This window comes from Lynx canadensis, chromosome B1 (assembly GCF_007474595.2).
Source record: "Lynx canadensis isolate LIC74 chromosome B1, mLynCan4.pri.v2, whole genome shotgun sequence".
Lineage (NCBI taxonomy): Eukaryota > Metazoa > Chordata > Mammalia > Carnivora > Felidae > Lynx > Lynx canadensis.
Window position 1 is genome coordinate 146,560,585 of NC_044306.2, and position 16,243 is coordinate 146,576,827.

At 39.4% G+C, this 16,243-nt stretch overlaps 1 protein-coding gene across 1 annotated transcript in view; it reads right to left on the bottom strand.

Annotated features, from left to right (window-relative positions):
• Positions 1-132: 132 nt before the first annotated feature.
• The window catches only part of LOC115512558 (alpha-fetoprotein-like), a 53,256-nt gene continuing 37,145 nt past the window's right edge, over positions 133-16,243 (bottom strand). Inside the window, exons 13-15 of the mRNA XM_030313694.1 lie at positions 10,852-10,984; positions 3,931-4,007; positions 133-627 (exon numbers count right to left, since the gene is read on the bottom strand). Coding sequence (XP_030169554.1) covers positions 3,960-4,007; positions 10,852-10,984 — 181 coding nt within the window. The 3' untranslated portion in view covers positions 133-627; positions 3,931-3,959. The remainder of the gene's footprint in view (positions 628-3,930; positions 4,008-10,851; positions 10,985-16,243) is intronic.

Sequence of the window (16,243 nt, forward strand, 5' to 3'; positions counted from 1 at the left end):
TATGCCAAATTTTAGGATAATTTGTTACATGGCAATACAATTTCAGAGAGAAAAATCTGTTCGGAGGCATCTTTGCATAATACAAGAATATAAACTTTTGTCATAAAACTCTTTATCCTTGCTTCAGGTGGCTCAGGTTTTTTACTACCAGTTACATATTAGTTCAAATTCAACCCCAGTAATGTTATACTTATTAATGGTAGAGGACCTGTTACATTCATCTTTGTATACTTGGCTGAATTTAATGCTGTGTTTTGTATATAAGATGTGCTTAATAAAAATCAATTGAATAAAAGACTTAATGAATTAGTGAATCAGTGAATAAAAGAATGTGCAAATGAGTTATATGAAATGTTTTTCTAAAAGCTCCTGTATATATGCATCCTTTTCACAAATCGGACCCAGTAGCTAAAGAAATATAGAATCTTTTCTGTATGGTTTTCTCTGATTTGGTGGTATATTTTACTATCTCTTGGCTATATGAAATGTTCAGTTAGGCAGTGTTGCTATGGAATTTTGCTTAGGGCCGTTCACATTGGTTTTAGGAACTGAACGGGGAAGAAGTCCATTTTCAAGGCAGTCTATGAGGTGGACAAGATGGCAGGTGTAACTGTCACGTTGCTATATCTACACGGGAAAGGAAAGAAAGGAATAGGATGCATTAGAACAAAACCCTTCAATGGCATCCATTTGTCCTTTTTTCTTCTTTTCTTTTTTCTTTTCCTTTTTTCTTTCTCTTTTTTCTTTTCTTTTTCATTTGTCTTCTAAATAATAATAGTTAACACCTATTAGATTGATTGAGCCCTTTGAAATTGTCAATATTTAACCTACCAAACTGGCAATTTCACATCATTCAAATTAATAGCACTTATCATTTGCCAAGTACTGTTTTAAGCTTTACCTATATTAGCTGATTTAGTGTTTGTTATAGTCCCACAAAGAAGTTACCCTTTCAACCCAATTTTATAGATGAGGAAGGCCATGGAGAGGTTAGGAGATTTGCTAAGGTCTTTAGAAAAGCTGGGTAGGATTTGAACCACACTCCGGAATCCACACTCTCAACCCCCATAATCTATGGCTTCACCCTAAACTACACTCTGTCTGTCTGGCATTCTTATTTGTCCTCATCTGTAAAATGGGATAGTAGTACCGACTTCACTGGATGGTTGTGGGAGTTATAGGAATAATACATGTCAAGCCTGGCACCTTACACATTAAAAATGTGATAAACCTTAACTGTTGTTAAAATTAAACTACAGTATGTCCCCACCCACCCTTGTATCCCTATCTTTCACTGGATCGCACTGCCCACAACTACTTAATTTTTGTCTTACAACAGACCGAACTGAATCACTCCCCATTCCCCAAAACACCTCACATCCCACCACTTCTCTATCTGTTCAAACCCTGCCTAACTTCTAGTCGTTGGGCAGGGTCACTTCTTCCATGACTTTTCCTGGTCTCTGTGACAGTTTGTGAACTCAGACTCTTGTGAATCACATTATCAGTTAGCTCTGCTCTTGTGACACTGGAAATTTGAAATCTGCCCTTTGTTATAATTCCTTATGTGTTTGTCTCTTGTATAAATGCATTAGTTATCTGGTCTTAGTAAATTCATATTCTTCTCTATAGCACCTAGCAGTGTATTAAACACAATAGGAACTTGCAAACGTTTTTTCACATCTAATTTGCTAATGTATATGAACATGTTGAAATCACTGGAGTGAGGTAAAACTATTTAAAATCAAGGTGAGATGCAATATAATGAGAATTTTTTTCTCTAATCAGATAAACTCACTTATTTAGTAAGCACTACACTATTACTGCTTATTTTTTATTAAACACAAAAAAATCTGGAAAAATAAACATAAGTCCAAATGATAAGTTCATTATGTCATTGATCCTAGGATTGCTGGGGAAAAGACTACTATACAAATCATCACCGAAAGCTCAAGTTAATAAACATTAGGGCCCCTGCATTCCAATGTCAGCCTCACATACCTAGGGTAAAGATAAAAGGTTGAAGGATGAGAAAAATGGGCCAAGGGGGTCAGAACTCAATTTCAAAGTTTAAAGAAAGAAATGAGCACACATAGAAAAAGGAATTAACAAATATATATTAAAGAGATGAGAGAAAGAAAGAGAGAAAAAAGAATGAGAAATTGAATGAATCTCTGAGGGATTCTTCCAAGGCTGAGGCGTTGGTGGCAGAATCAATGGTTAAAGGAGACAGAGCGAGTTATTTGGTTCGCTGTTCACAGAAGGAAATAGCCATTCTCTTCTCAACATTGTGCAGAGAAAACTACCACTGTTTGCAATCAGTGCTTCAGGGAGATTACTCTGCTATGGAGTTTTTAGATAATGATGTTCCTTGACATGACAAAAAAAGCATGAATGCACTGATTAAGAGCCCAGTTTCTGGAGATGGATGGTCTAGATTTGAAACCTGGTTCCAAACCATCTGTGAATACTTGGGCAAGTTACTTAACCTCTCTGTGCTCATCGTCTTGGTCTGTAGAATGGGAAGGTTACTAATAGTACCTTCCTCATTAGATTATGATGAGGACTAAATGAGTTTTTAAAGGTAAAAATTTAGGGGCGCCTGTGTGGCGCAGTCGGTTAAGCGTCCGACTTCAGCCAGGTCACGATCTCGTGGTCCGTGAGTTCGAGCCCCGCGTCGGGCTCTGGGCTGATGGCTCAGAGCCTGGAGCCTGTTTCCGACTCTGTGACTCCCTCTCTCTCTGCCCCTCCCCCTTCATGCTCTGTCTCTCTCTGTCCCAAAAATAAATAAACGTTGAAAAAAAAAAAATTTAAAAAAAAAAAAAAAGAGCCTGTTTCCGACTCTGTGACTCCCTCTCTCTCTGCCCCCCCCCTTCATGCTCTGTCTCTCTCTGTCCCAAAAATAAATAAACGTTGAAAAAAAAAATTAAAAAAAAAATAAATAAAGGTAAAAATTTAGTATCTGGCACCATGCTAGTTATTATTACTGTAGCCAGTGACAATAATAAGCAAGAAGTTACGTGTAATTATGTGTCTTTAGGACACCGGCTGTTGCAAAAGCAGACTTATCTGGCACGTAGGAGACAATGTACGGCCAACAGAACCTATTCCCCACCGCAGTTATGACCTTTTGTAGCTTTGCAAGTAACTCAAAGGCTCTTGGCAAACAGAACGTTAAATATTTTCTTGATTTCATCATGTGTTCAATGCCATAGGCACAAGGCAAAGTCCTAGTTAGTTCAAGTCTAACTGATGGTGAAAGAGAGAGAGAGACAAAAAGAAGGAAAGATATGTTTTCACCAACCTCCCCCAGAAGGTAAACATGAGGAAGATAGGGATTTTGTTCAGTTTTTCATGGTCACCGATGTATCACAAGCTCCTAGGATAGCGCCTCATACACTAGACCCACTAAAAGTCTATTCAATGAATGAATGTTATAAGCAGTTCCAAGTACCCTCCCGGTTCCACACTTTCTCAAAAAAAAAAAAAAAAAAAAAAAAAAGCCAAAGCAATTCTAAAGTTAACTTATTATAAAGCACATTCCATTCAGTTTATCAATAATCATTTTCAGCAGTGATATGGACAGAAACTTCCAAACTGCAGGCGGGTCTTTTTCACTCTGGAAACCCAGCAGCCAGTTTCTAGCTCAGTGTGGCAGCCCATCGCGTCTACCTGAAAAGCCCCTTGATTTCATATTTCTGGTGCTGCTTCTGAGAAGCTGAAAGCTTAGGGGAGAAAGTAAGAGTGTAAGCTGGTTGTATCAGGGTTACGATAAGTAGGTTTCTCTGAGTAGAAAAGGAGAGATTTAGTGTAGCCGCGCTAGTGTTCTTGAGTAACATTGTGAGTAGCTAAGAAATGATTTTGTTGAATCTTATTTTGAATCTCAGACATGGGTTTGATTACTGATGAAAAATAAAAAGCGGATCTCACCAAAGATTCCGCACTGACATTTTCTGGGATCATTTGTGTCCCAAGAGAGACTGGCACTTTTCAATCAGTTTGGACCCCTAGAAAAGAAAGCAAATAAGTACATCGGTAAAGAAAGAGAAAAACAGAACAAAAGAAGACACCTGAACATTTATGATCCCCAAACAGAAAAATCTTTAAGACTTACCTGTTATATGCCTGTTGAGGGGGCTCTTAAGTGCTCACTGCTCAAGATCTTAGAATTTCTCACAGCCTAGTCCCTTAGCTTAAGCTCTTACTTAACTGCAATGCCTCTCTCACTCTGAGGACCCCAGATTTGGATTTAAAAAAAAAAAAAAAACTTTGCTTTTTCCTCACAAAACTATGGGACTCTTTTGGCGCAGGTGAAAAACAATCAACATCAGTTTCTCAATGCATTTTAAAACTGCTCTAGGCTAATCCCATGCTAAATCATTATATAATCAGGTACAAGAATTCAAAAGGATCAAAACCACGAACATTGATCCGTGCCCTTACCATCTTCATATACACTGGTATTGACCTCTATTCTAAGTCCAGCAGTTTTCCCCAATTTTTACCTGTATGCTCTTTATTCAAATGAAAGTCATTCTTGGAAGCCCAGAGAGATAGGTAAAAGTTAAGTGATCTTTAGTGAAGTGGGAATAGGGCCCCTAGAATTCCATTGCTAAGATTAGTGCATGAGCGAGTGTGTGTGTGTGTGTGTGCACGCGCACGCACACACACACACACACGAGCCCGCGCGCCCTAGTGGATAGGTGACCTGAACTCCCCAGAGCTCCTAGCACCCTGTGGGACATGGTTAAAAATCTATTAATTTAGCCTTTCTTCCTACCCTCAAACAGTACCACATCTAAATTATCTAGAGACTGGAATCTATTTAAGTTTGGTTTTCAAAATAGCTCTGCAGTTTAAGGAATCTTTGTTTCTCTGGGAACCCATGACTTTTTAAATCAATCTTCATGGGACATTTTCCCGTAAGCTCAACCTCAAGACCCTCATATTTAATCTCATCCATTTGCTCTGAACCTAATATTAGTGGGTAAGTCCTATTTCTCCATATCCGTCCTTCCTGACTTTATTTATTCCTATTTATTCCATAGTTCCTTGGTAAATTTCTCACTTGTAATGATGACAGATGCAGGGAGGGGAGGGGAACGTTTCTGGTAAAGGTAAGGTAAGGTAGAAGAAAGGAATCTGAAAACTACTGTAATAATGAGAAATGTCCTACATGAAATAAGGGATGATAACTCAACATCTTGAGGCAAAGCACAAGCAAGATTTAGAAATAGAAAGCATGGATTCATGTTCCATGAGGTGATGGAATGCAGAGAACAGAGAAAAGAAAGAGGAAACATTTTCCTTACACTGACATCAAATTAGTCACTCTGATGTCCTATAATCCTGGACATGTTGGTAGACTGCTAACAGGTCACCCATCCTAAGACTTTGGGATAACCATTACCAGTCAATTTCTCCATATTCTTGTGACATGCATTTCAATCCTTTTTTTTTTTTTCATTCTAGACACTCTCTGGACATAACATCAGCCAATATCCTTTTAAAATGTATTTTCTCTCATCTCTTCCAAGACCCCAGTGAAATAATGGTAAAAAAGCTTTTAAAAAAGAAGAAAGCCTTGTTGATGCTAAAAAGAAAAAAAAAAATCAACGTAAGAGATATTGATGAACTGCTAAGGGGGAAGAAAAAGGCCATCAGTATGACACTGACCAAAATATCAAAGTGCAAAAATAGGGGCTAAGAATAATGAAATGATGATATGTCATAGCAGTAAAATACCAGAAAGTCACTAATTTCTGAGTTGCTTTTGGTTTTGGTCTACTGCTCAGCTTGTTTTTCAAACTGTAGCCACCACTATTCTTTCAATAAACTAATATTACTTAGCCAGAATTTGATCCTATTGTTTACACCTAAAGAACCCCCATTGACATATCAGCAAAAATATTGTGCAAATATATGGACAATATAATATTTTAAAATATAAGAACCCAGTGGCCCCTGGGTGACTCAATCGGTTAAGCTTCCGACTCTTGATTTCAGCTCAGGTCATGATCTCATGTTTTGTGGGATCAAGCCCTGTGTTGGGCTCTGCACTGACAACACAGAGCCTGCTTGGGATTCTCTCTCTCTGCCCTTCCCCAGGCTTTCTCTCTGTCTGTCTGTCTGTCTCTCTCAAAATAAATAAATAAACTTTAAAAAATAATAAAATACAAGGACCCAGAAAGTTTATATATTATTCTGAAATAATACATACATACATATGTACATATGTTAAGAATGTAGCCCAACAAAACATAAACTAGTCCAAGAAAAAAACAAAAAAAAAATTGTATTTAGAAATAGTCCAATTTACCCAGGATTACACTGAAATGAAACCCTATGTGAATAGCCATGGATAAGTCCAGAAATAACTACATCTGATTGAAAGATTAGCTCAGAGGGCTTTTTGAAATATTCTTTTAAGATGACAGAATATTCTATTAAAAAACTGTCTTATTAAGAACTTAAAACATTCTAGTAATCTGATGAAAGTGCGTGCTTTATTTGCCAACAGAGAAAAAGAAAGGCAATTAGAAACTCTCAAATACAGAAGGATATACAAGGAAATCATAGTCCAAATATGTGAAACTAAATAAAAGTGGCATGATTTTCTGCAGCTGGTAGTGGTAAGAGAAGAGTGTTCATTTAATTTCTACACCTTTTAACAGGGTAAATCATTCGGTTGGTCAATCCATTCATGGTACTGATATCAGTAATATTCAAAGTAAACACACAATTAAATATACTATTGAGTCATTTCCAGTTTTTAGCATTAACTTCTGAACAAGCATATAAAACTTTGTATTTAATAAGCAGATACATAAACCCAGACAATGTAGAACAATGGTATAGCTTTAAAAAAGTAAACTTGGCAGGAGTCAAAGGAAGTTTAGACATGTTACTTGTGTTTGGGAGAATCACTAGATGCTGACTGGAACTGAAGGGCCAAGAAATAGAAGCAATAAAAGAACTAAAAATACTTTTAAATAAATTAAGAAAGAGTCTCTGGATAGGGTTCTTGAAGTCAGCAGAAGCACACCATATTCATTATGTGATGTGAATAATTTGAATATTTTAGGAAACTATCAAGGTGATGATGGGAATCACTAGGAAAACTAGAAGAAAGAACTCAAAATTGGGAAGGGGAAATGTACCCTGGTGTTCTGTTTGAGCTCTTGTTGTGTTCATGTATTGCTTATATAATTTTCAAAGCTTGTGTAATGTATTATAAGAAACTGAACATAGTAACCTGTGACCGCCTGCATTGGTAGTTCACCCACATTGATCCACCTACGTTGGGATTATCACCTTGCTTAACCTGGTCCTTGTTTTTTCTTTGGAAATGCATCCAAGACTACAGTGGCTCTGACAGTAGACCCATCAAGTTGTTGGGTACAGACTACTTACCCAGCAGATCTTTTCCCATGAACTTGTGTTAAGTCACATCTAAACGTAGACCTTCACTTTTTTTCATTGTGAAATTGCATGTATTATTTTCAAAGCATTGTTCCAACCTGCCCGCATTTCTGCTAACTCATGTTTGCTTTCTTCTATATTATACTCTGCTGTTCACAGAGAAATATCTCAGGCTATAATTATCATTCCCCGTTGACCTGGCAGAGAGTATCTGTGAGTAGGGTTTTCTCCTTGAACCTGCTGAGGTCTACAATTTGTGTTATTATTTCATGAAATGTGAGAGATGCCTGTTCTTTGGACAATCCAAATTCACCCTGTATAGCTGAGTTTCTTTTTTTTTCCTCTTATATATTCGTTTTTCTCTTGCCAACATTCCAACATTGTTGGTTCACCCTTTTTCTCCTTAGAATTTGGCTTCCTTCTCAAACTATGTCTTCCATCTTATCTAAAAATGCTTTGTCCTCCCAACAGCCAGAGCTAGAAAGGCAGTCTTCAAACCTGCTTACCCTCTCTTTTAGCAGGCAGGACAGGTTTACATAATTGACTACTGTAATATCAGAAAAGAAAACAAAGAAAATGCCCGTAGGTCCCTGGAGTAGTTAGTCTTTTATAGCTAACTTGGAACAGCCACAGACTGCCAACTGGCTGAGCCTCTGAGCTTCTGGGGTCGTGGTTCCATGGAGGCTCCTGGAGTCTCTAGGCATTATTCCTCTGCCCTATTGTCAAACCTAGACTCCTTTCACAAACACAGAAGCATGGAGATTTGCACAAATTCTTGAGGATAAGATTCTAAAGTAGTTTTATCATCCATTCCCACATTTTTTGCTAAGCCTGTTTATATACTATAAGGTTATTTTGTAAATATTCCAGTCTTATCTTCATATCTAATATCCACAAATCCTTTCACTTCCTTTTATAAATATGTTATTTTCCAATTGTTTCATTATTTCTGTTACTGTCCTTGGTTCCAACTTCTCACTGAGAATTAGACAATTCAGAAACATGGGGAGGGAATGGGGGAACAGTTTATGATTATCTACTTGCACCTTACTAAAGTGATCCTGAAAGTGGTCCCCAAACCAGCAGCACCAGCAGCACCTAGAACTTGTTAGAAATGCAAATTATCAGACCCCATCCCAGAACTACTGAAATCAGACACCCTGGGGTGGAAAACACTGATTTTGTTTGAGTAAGCTCTGTAAGTGATTCTAATGCACACTAAAGTTTCAGACTCACTGCCTTAGAATAATCATACAAGGATCAACTTGACCAAACTTTAGAGATAATGCATAATTACAGATAATAAGCATTTTTATCTGAAGAAGTAATTCTGGCAAATTATAATTAACATGATATATTCTTCAGATAGCTTCTGTTTTCTCCTTTAATTTGGGGGAGAGAAATCCTAAAAGAAAGTAGAGAAGGAAGGGGGAAAGGGGAAGATATTCGGCTTTTCAACCACTAAGTTGAAGATTACTGTTAGGCAAAAAATGTGGGGGAAAGCGCACAGAAATCTTCCTAGCAGGCCATTGGTTAAACAGTTTGAGCAAGTAGTATTCTCACTCAGGAGCAAGAATGCCTCAAGAAAATTCCCTTGGGAGTTCCCAGACTGGGCCCTTCTTCAAAGTGTTGATCCGTGTGGTTATGGAGTTGTCGCTTAGATGGAAACATGTTTTCTGAATGCTTTACAAAAAGTAAAAAGGCTTTAAAATAAATAAATAGAAGGGCGCCTGGGTGGCTTAGTCAATTAAGCGTCCGACTGTGGTTCAGGTCATGATCTCACAGTTCATGGGTTCAAGCCCCGCATCAGTCTCTGTGCTGACAGCTCAGAGCCTGGAGCCTGTCTCAGATTCTGTGTCTGCCTCTCCCCTGCTCGAGCTCTCTTTCTGTCTCTCAACAATAAAACGTTAAAAAAAACTAAAATAAATAGATTCTAGCATAGGTGATTACTTTCATTTTTTGTATCAGCTAATCTGGGAGTCAGTGAAGTTTTTCTGTGAACAGCCGGATAGTCAATATTTGAGGGCTTTGCAGTTCACGCAGTCTCTGTCACAGCCACTCAATCCTGCAATTACTTAATTCAGCTGTTATAGACAGAAAGCAGCCATAGACAATATGTAAATAAACGGGCAGGGCTGTGTGTCAATACAACCTTATTTATATAAACAGGAAGTGGAGTCCATTAGCCTGAGAGCTGTAGTTTGCCTGCCCTTGGCTAGACTATAGATATGTGACTTTTAACATAAACACATGTACAGTTTAGCTGAACAGGTAGAAAAGAGCCACTGAAGGTAATCAAGGCATTCAGGAAAATTGTTACCTGTGAAAACATTTCCCTCGGCCATTGCTAGACGTATCCCCCATCTGAACCATCCACAGCCTGTTTTCACTATAAAGACTGCTTTATTATTATTATTTTTTAACTACACACTTGCATTCCTTTACTCAGATACTACAATATCTGAGTTTCTGCTCCTTGAATCACGTCCCTGGGAGAGCAGTTTGTCCTAGGTCCCTTCCATGAATTGACATGAATTTTCTGGGCCACAGCCTACCATGATATTCTTAGCAGTTTAAGTCCTATAACTTTACCATCTTAGGAAAAATCATTTACTTGGTAACCATATGCAATTAGATTAGTTACAGAAACTAATGTAGTAGTCAGTTTGGTGAGTAAGCACGAGCACTCTTTTCTGGTCATTTCTCTTTCCTCTCTGTAGTCTTCACCCCTATTCCAATGATCTTCTGGCCACTAAGAAAATGAAACCCTTGTCCCTGATTCCTTAGTTAAGCCCCAATTACATTTGGCAACTATTCCCTATTGTGCCCCCCAGAAATTTCTGGAACAAAACTACAGTTTGCCCACAAGGTCTTCAAACTATCATTTCTTTTTTTTTTTTTTAATTTTTTTTTCAACGTTTATTTATTTTTGGGACAGAGAGAGACAGAGCATGAACGGGGGAGGGGCAGAGAGAGAGGGAGACACAGAATCGGAAACAGGCTCCAGGCTCTGAGCCATCAGCCCAGAGCCTAACGCGGGGCTCGAACTCCCGGACCGCGAGATCGTGACCTGGCTGAAGTCGGACGCTTAACCGACTGCGCCACCCAGGCGCCCCAAACTGTCATTTCTTTAAAATTTCACTCTATTTTTAAGGACACCGTTTCTTTACAATTACCAAAGTCTTCAGTTCATGTTTCTCTCTCCCACCCCCAATCCACCTCCATCTGGTGCCACGACTCTGGTATTCAATTCTGCTGGTTTCCTCAAATAAGCATAAATAGTAACATACCCGGAACCCAAATGTAGTCAATTACACCAATCCGTCTACACTGTGCTTTTCTCCCAATCCGTTCACGTTTGGAATGGAGAGAGTACTTTGTTTAGAACTTCAATAAATCCTAAGAGAATAGACAAGGAAACAGGCATACCTCTCCTCTGAAGCACATTTCACTTTCCTCTGCTTGGCAGCACGTCTCCACCAGGTGAGCGAAATCTGCAATAATTGATTGGAACTGCATCTCCGTTGCCTGTGGTTTCTGCTTCACAAGATCGCTCAGGAGCCTGAATCGGAAATCAGTAGCAAAAATGCAAGTGCTGCCTGAGTTCTAGATGGTCAGCCTGCACACCTGCTCTGCTAACTTAGAGCTGAACACCACCCACGCCTCTTTGTCACTCCCACTCTGAAGTTTATGAAAGACCTGGGGCGTCTGGGTGGCCCAGTTGGTTAAGCACCCGATTCTTGATTTCCGCTCAGGTCGTGATCTCCCGCGAGATCAAGATTGAGCCCCACGTCGGGCTCTACACTGACAGCTCCGAGCCTGCTTAGGACTCTCTTTCTCCTTCTCTCTCTGCCCCTTCCCCACACACATGCACCCACATGCTCTCTGCCGGCAATAAATACATTTTAAAAATATTTAAAAGCTCTGAAAATGCCATGGTGTATTCGTACTTTTCACACTGCCCGTCTCCATCTCTGTGTTTTATCCAACATACTTTTCTTCCAGTACATCTCTTTAACATAATTGATGCATTAAATTTAATTATTTTACATGACTATTACTAGGGTAAACATGTTTGTTTTCTCTTTTCATTGCATTGGATGATAAATAGATTATATCTTAAAATTAAATGCTTTTTTCCTATCGCATTTTGTAATGAACATTTATTCTGAACAACTAACTTCCAAATAAATATTACAAGTATAGCACACCTCGAAGTTGAGGGTCCTTCATATGTTATTAATGATAAACCAATAAACTAATATGAAACTATAATGGATTGACAGTCATCTCCGATTTCCTTCACAAAAGAGTTTCCCCCACAACTGTAGTTTCTTGCCACTATGAATCTTCAAAAGTGTAACCTGGTTTCTGTCTCTCTACTTGACGAAATAGTATTCCAAATCTTCCAATGTTATCTTTCTCTCTCTTTCTCTCTCTTTTTTTTTTTTTTTTTTTTTTTTTTTTTTTTTTTTTTTTTTACTGTTTTAGACCAAGACAGATTTAACCACAAGGAAAATAAGGCATGAAGGGGAGGGAAAATATACATTAATCCGTCTTCTACTGTTTCACCAAAAACCTTTCCTTATTCTTCATTTTCAAGTTCACATGTATACTACCTAGTGGCCTTATTTGTGCCTTGGATGGGTATGAAAAGAAATATCTCAAAGCTCTAAGGCAGCTATTCTATGACAATTTTAAACCAGAGGTCCAGTAATAATTCCAGATAGTAAAGATTTTAGGCTTTGCCCACAGACAGGTAAATGGAGGCTAATATAGAAGTGCAATGTGATACTCCAAACCCCTGTTTGCCTGGGGTGGGCTGCCCCATGTGGCAGCCACAGTTTGTGTCCAGTTGCGTCAGCTGGAGAAGAGGCAGAAGAGAGACCAGGCAATGAGGGAGGAGGTACGCACTGTGGTTAGTTTCACTCTGGGCCCCAGACACGCCCTCCTCTTCTCCCAGCTACCTCAATGTGGGCCGCTGGCCCAAGCAACTTGCTGAGTCATTCGACTCCTGGACTGAGATGCCACCACCTTTTGCTGCCCAGCAGTGACCAACAGCGAAGTCCCCCACATGTAAGTGGCACAGCTCAGGCACTGTGCGGCAGTGAGCATGGTCACTCGCAGGGAAAGCAGGCACCGGGAGCAAAGTGGGGGACGTGGGTAAGCAAACTTGGCCAACCGCAGCTCTCAAGCCTAGCCCAATCAAGCAGTGCCCTCAGGACCTACAAAAACAGCCGTGCCCTGTTGCCCATAGCATGCTGATCCCATTAAACAATAAAATAAGGTATCCAGCTTAACATGGCAGCCCAGGGGACATGCCTCTTTGAACTAGCCGTTTCAGCCTCACCCTCTCCCACTCCTCCAACTCTCACACCCCCGCCACCACCCCCCAGAAATATTAAAAATAATGGCAACGGCCAACATCTTCTGAGTATGCTGATGTTTACTATGATCCAGGCAAGGTGCGATAACTTATCGATGTTATCCCATGTAATACTGTCTGTTAGCTTTTTAGTAAGGTTCTATGTCCTCTCCATTTTGCATTAGAAACATTCCCTGGGAGTGTTATAGTTCTGGGCATATACAGCAAACCAGGGAAGTGAGCCTCCCTCCCAGAAAGCATGAGGATTGGGAACCACGTGGGAGAACTCATCACGACACAAGAAGTCAGGCTCATACCCTTCCCGTCCCGGAAGAAAGGCTTGGTCAGTGGAAGAAGCAATGATTCTGTGGTTCCTGAACCAAGCCTTCGTTGGACTCATTTCTGAGTCACATGGGATCAGGGTAACTCTTTGAAAAAGCGCCGTAAGAGAACTTTCGTTAAAGTTCTGCAAACCATGAAGACACCAGGGAGCAGCCCCACCCTGGTACCTGCTGAAAGGGCATAATCCTGGGAGTCAGGGGAAAGGGCTGTCTTTCTTCTTACAACAAAACATAAAGTAGCTTTGTCATTTCAAGGGATCCAGTCTGCAGCTGAGCAGGCGACAGCAGCCCCTGGAGGGCACGACTGTTCCCAGTGGCCCAGGAGGGGTGCCAGGGAGAGCATTCTTGGAGAATGCTCCAAGGGGGAGGGGGAGGGAGTTTCATAAGCTCTCCCCTGAGGACTCTAGGGATAATTGCTGGGACTGAAATTTGTGGAAGCAGGTAGTCGCAAGGCTGTGCAAAACTTGTATTATTAAATATTAGAACCACAAAGGGCAATTGCGGGAGGTGCACTTGCATACATATGTGACATGTATTCTTATACTACACATATATTTATAATGGGTAACTCTGCAGTGTTGGAATAAAATCATTATGATTTTTCCTTCTCTCTTGTGTACTTTCTAAGTTTTCTGCAATGATTGTGCATTACTTCAATAATAACATAAACCAATATTTTAAAAAGAAATAGAATAGTATCAGCATTTTTTCTACCCAGCTGTTCTGTACATATTTACTCTTCTAATTAGACCTAAATCTGGTCCCACTTGAAAGAAAATGCTGTATTCGTTTCTAAGTGCCTCTATATAATTTAAGTCTGTATGGTTAGATAAATAATCAAAGAAGTTTACCCTACCTTCAAATAATCAGTATAGGTTTTTAAGAAATTAATTAGTAAAGGTGGAGAAATACAGGCTATTTCCCATTGGAATTTGGTGGGTTTTGTCTTAAAATATATTTTCCTATAGAAACAATATTACCCATGATGATGAAATTCACTGACCTATCCATGAAAGCATAGGATTACTTAAGTCCCAGGCAATTAACACTAGCTGTCATGGATACTTATACCGTGGGAATGACCCTATTTCCAAACACTCATTTGGGGCTTCTGTAGTCTGGCTTAGGGGATTCAGCACCAAAAGGCCAGAAGCTGGTATAGGAAGGGGACGAGGTTTACCCCTGGTTCATGCAAAATCTGGACTTCTCTTTCCTTCTAATATCATAAAGAGGGCACAGACTTTGAAGTCAAACTTACTTTCGTTCAACTAGTTAGTGTGATGGTAAGTGAGATTCTTAACCTCTCTGACCTTTATAAAAAGTAAATTTGAACACCTACATTGCAAGGTATTTGCAAGGACCAAAAATAACATATTAAAGGGCTGAGTACAGTAACTGGTGTACTTAAGGCAATAAATAATGTCAAAGATAATACGAACGATGAACAATTATAATAATCATAGCACAACTTGCTTCCATTTCAAATTAACGGTTGCTTCCAACCATGGTTCCCGTCCTCCCTGACTCCCACAATGAATAGTACATTGTCACAGCTCTCCTCCTATTTATTCACTTATTCATTCAGCAAAGAATTAATGAGCATCTTTACAATTTCCCTGAGGATTTGAGCTGTAGATCCCACAGTAATAGAGAAACCTAACGGGAGAGGCAGGAAAGCTCCCTTGTCTATACCCTCCTCTTGTCTCACAAGCTGTGGGATCCAAGTGTGTTCATGGTTTGGCCCCTCCCAAACTCTCTAGTCTCACCCCCAACAGTTTCTCTCCCTTCCTTCACTTATGCCTGAGTCACCCGGCTTTCCTCTTTGTCCTGCTGGGTGGGCTGGTTTCCAAAGGCACTTCCCCAGAGGGACCAGTAGGGGGAAAACGGGCAAGACTGCTATGTTTCCAGAACACCAGAGAGCAACTGCTTCTTTCAACCAGAAGAAACACTCCAATCGTCCTGGAACCAGCAAGGGGAAGAAAAGGATCCCATTATGAGAAGACAAAAAGTCTGAGAATGAGATTCATAGCAGGGGTATTAGGATGTCATGATATATCTCCTTAAAACCCCAGATATAAAGGCTGCTGCTTCTAAAGTGGGGGATTCTGTGCCACTTAAAAGCTTGACTCCCCCCCCCCCCAGACTGTCACATACTTGTGACCTGCTTGGAGTTGATTTACCCCTCCTGACCACTTCTTTCCTCTCCCACTCTGATCTTTCTACCTACCAGCCCTACTGCTGTTATTTAAAAACAGTTCCTTAAAAAAAATTATAATAAAAATTTTTAAAAAGCTCTCTTAATTATTTATGTTTTTAGCTTAAAATTTTTAACTTACCTTCTTAAATCTTAAATCCTAGTTTTGATTCTCAGTACCATCAACTTGTTTTCAGTTTTTCATTTCTATGATATTAATCTTCTATTTTCATTAAATTTACCCACCACTTCATTTAAAGCATAGTCTAGTCTTTATATACTATCTTAAATCTTTATATACTCTCTTAAATCTTCTCATTGTCACTCAGTATTTTTAACTGGATTTTAAATTCTTTTACTTTGAACTTCTATTTCCTTTTTATTGTCTCTGTCTTATTACATGATCTCAACTCCTACCTTCTCTTCTATCCTACTGAATTTTTCTTTCCTCTCCAGAAACTCCTTTGCTTGTTTTTCCTTTTGTGTTTTTGCAAATTTATGCTGTGATAGCCAGTCATACAGAGCCCTTGCCGCTATCCCAGGAAGTAAGAAGGGTTTTTTTCCAGCTTGACCCTTGACTCCCAATATGGATCCTCCCAGAATATTCCAGAAATCTCTACATTAACTATCTGTATGCTATTGTTTTCTCCATACAGAGAACACAGTGATTTCGCTAGGACAGGGACGATTCCTAATATTTTATACTTTTATTATCTAGCCTTTATAGAATAACTCAATGTTTAAAAAATTATAACTAATATTATAACCCCTTGATTCTGGCACACTAAGAGCTATATGTTGGTAGTTACAGCCAGATAGCTTGGGTGAAAATTGCAGCTCAACAACTATTTACCTGTTGCATTGTCTCATACTAAGTCTTCTTGCCTTCTGAGCCTCGGTTTCCTTACAATTAAAATGGCA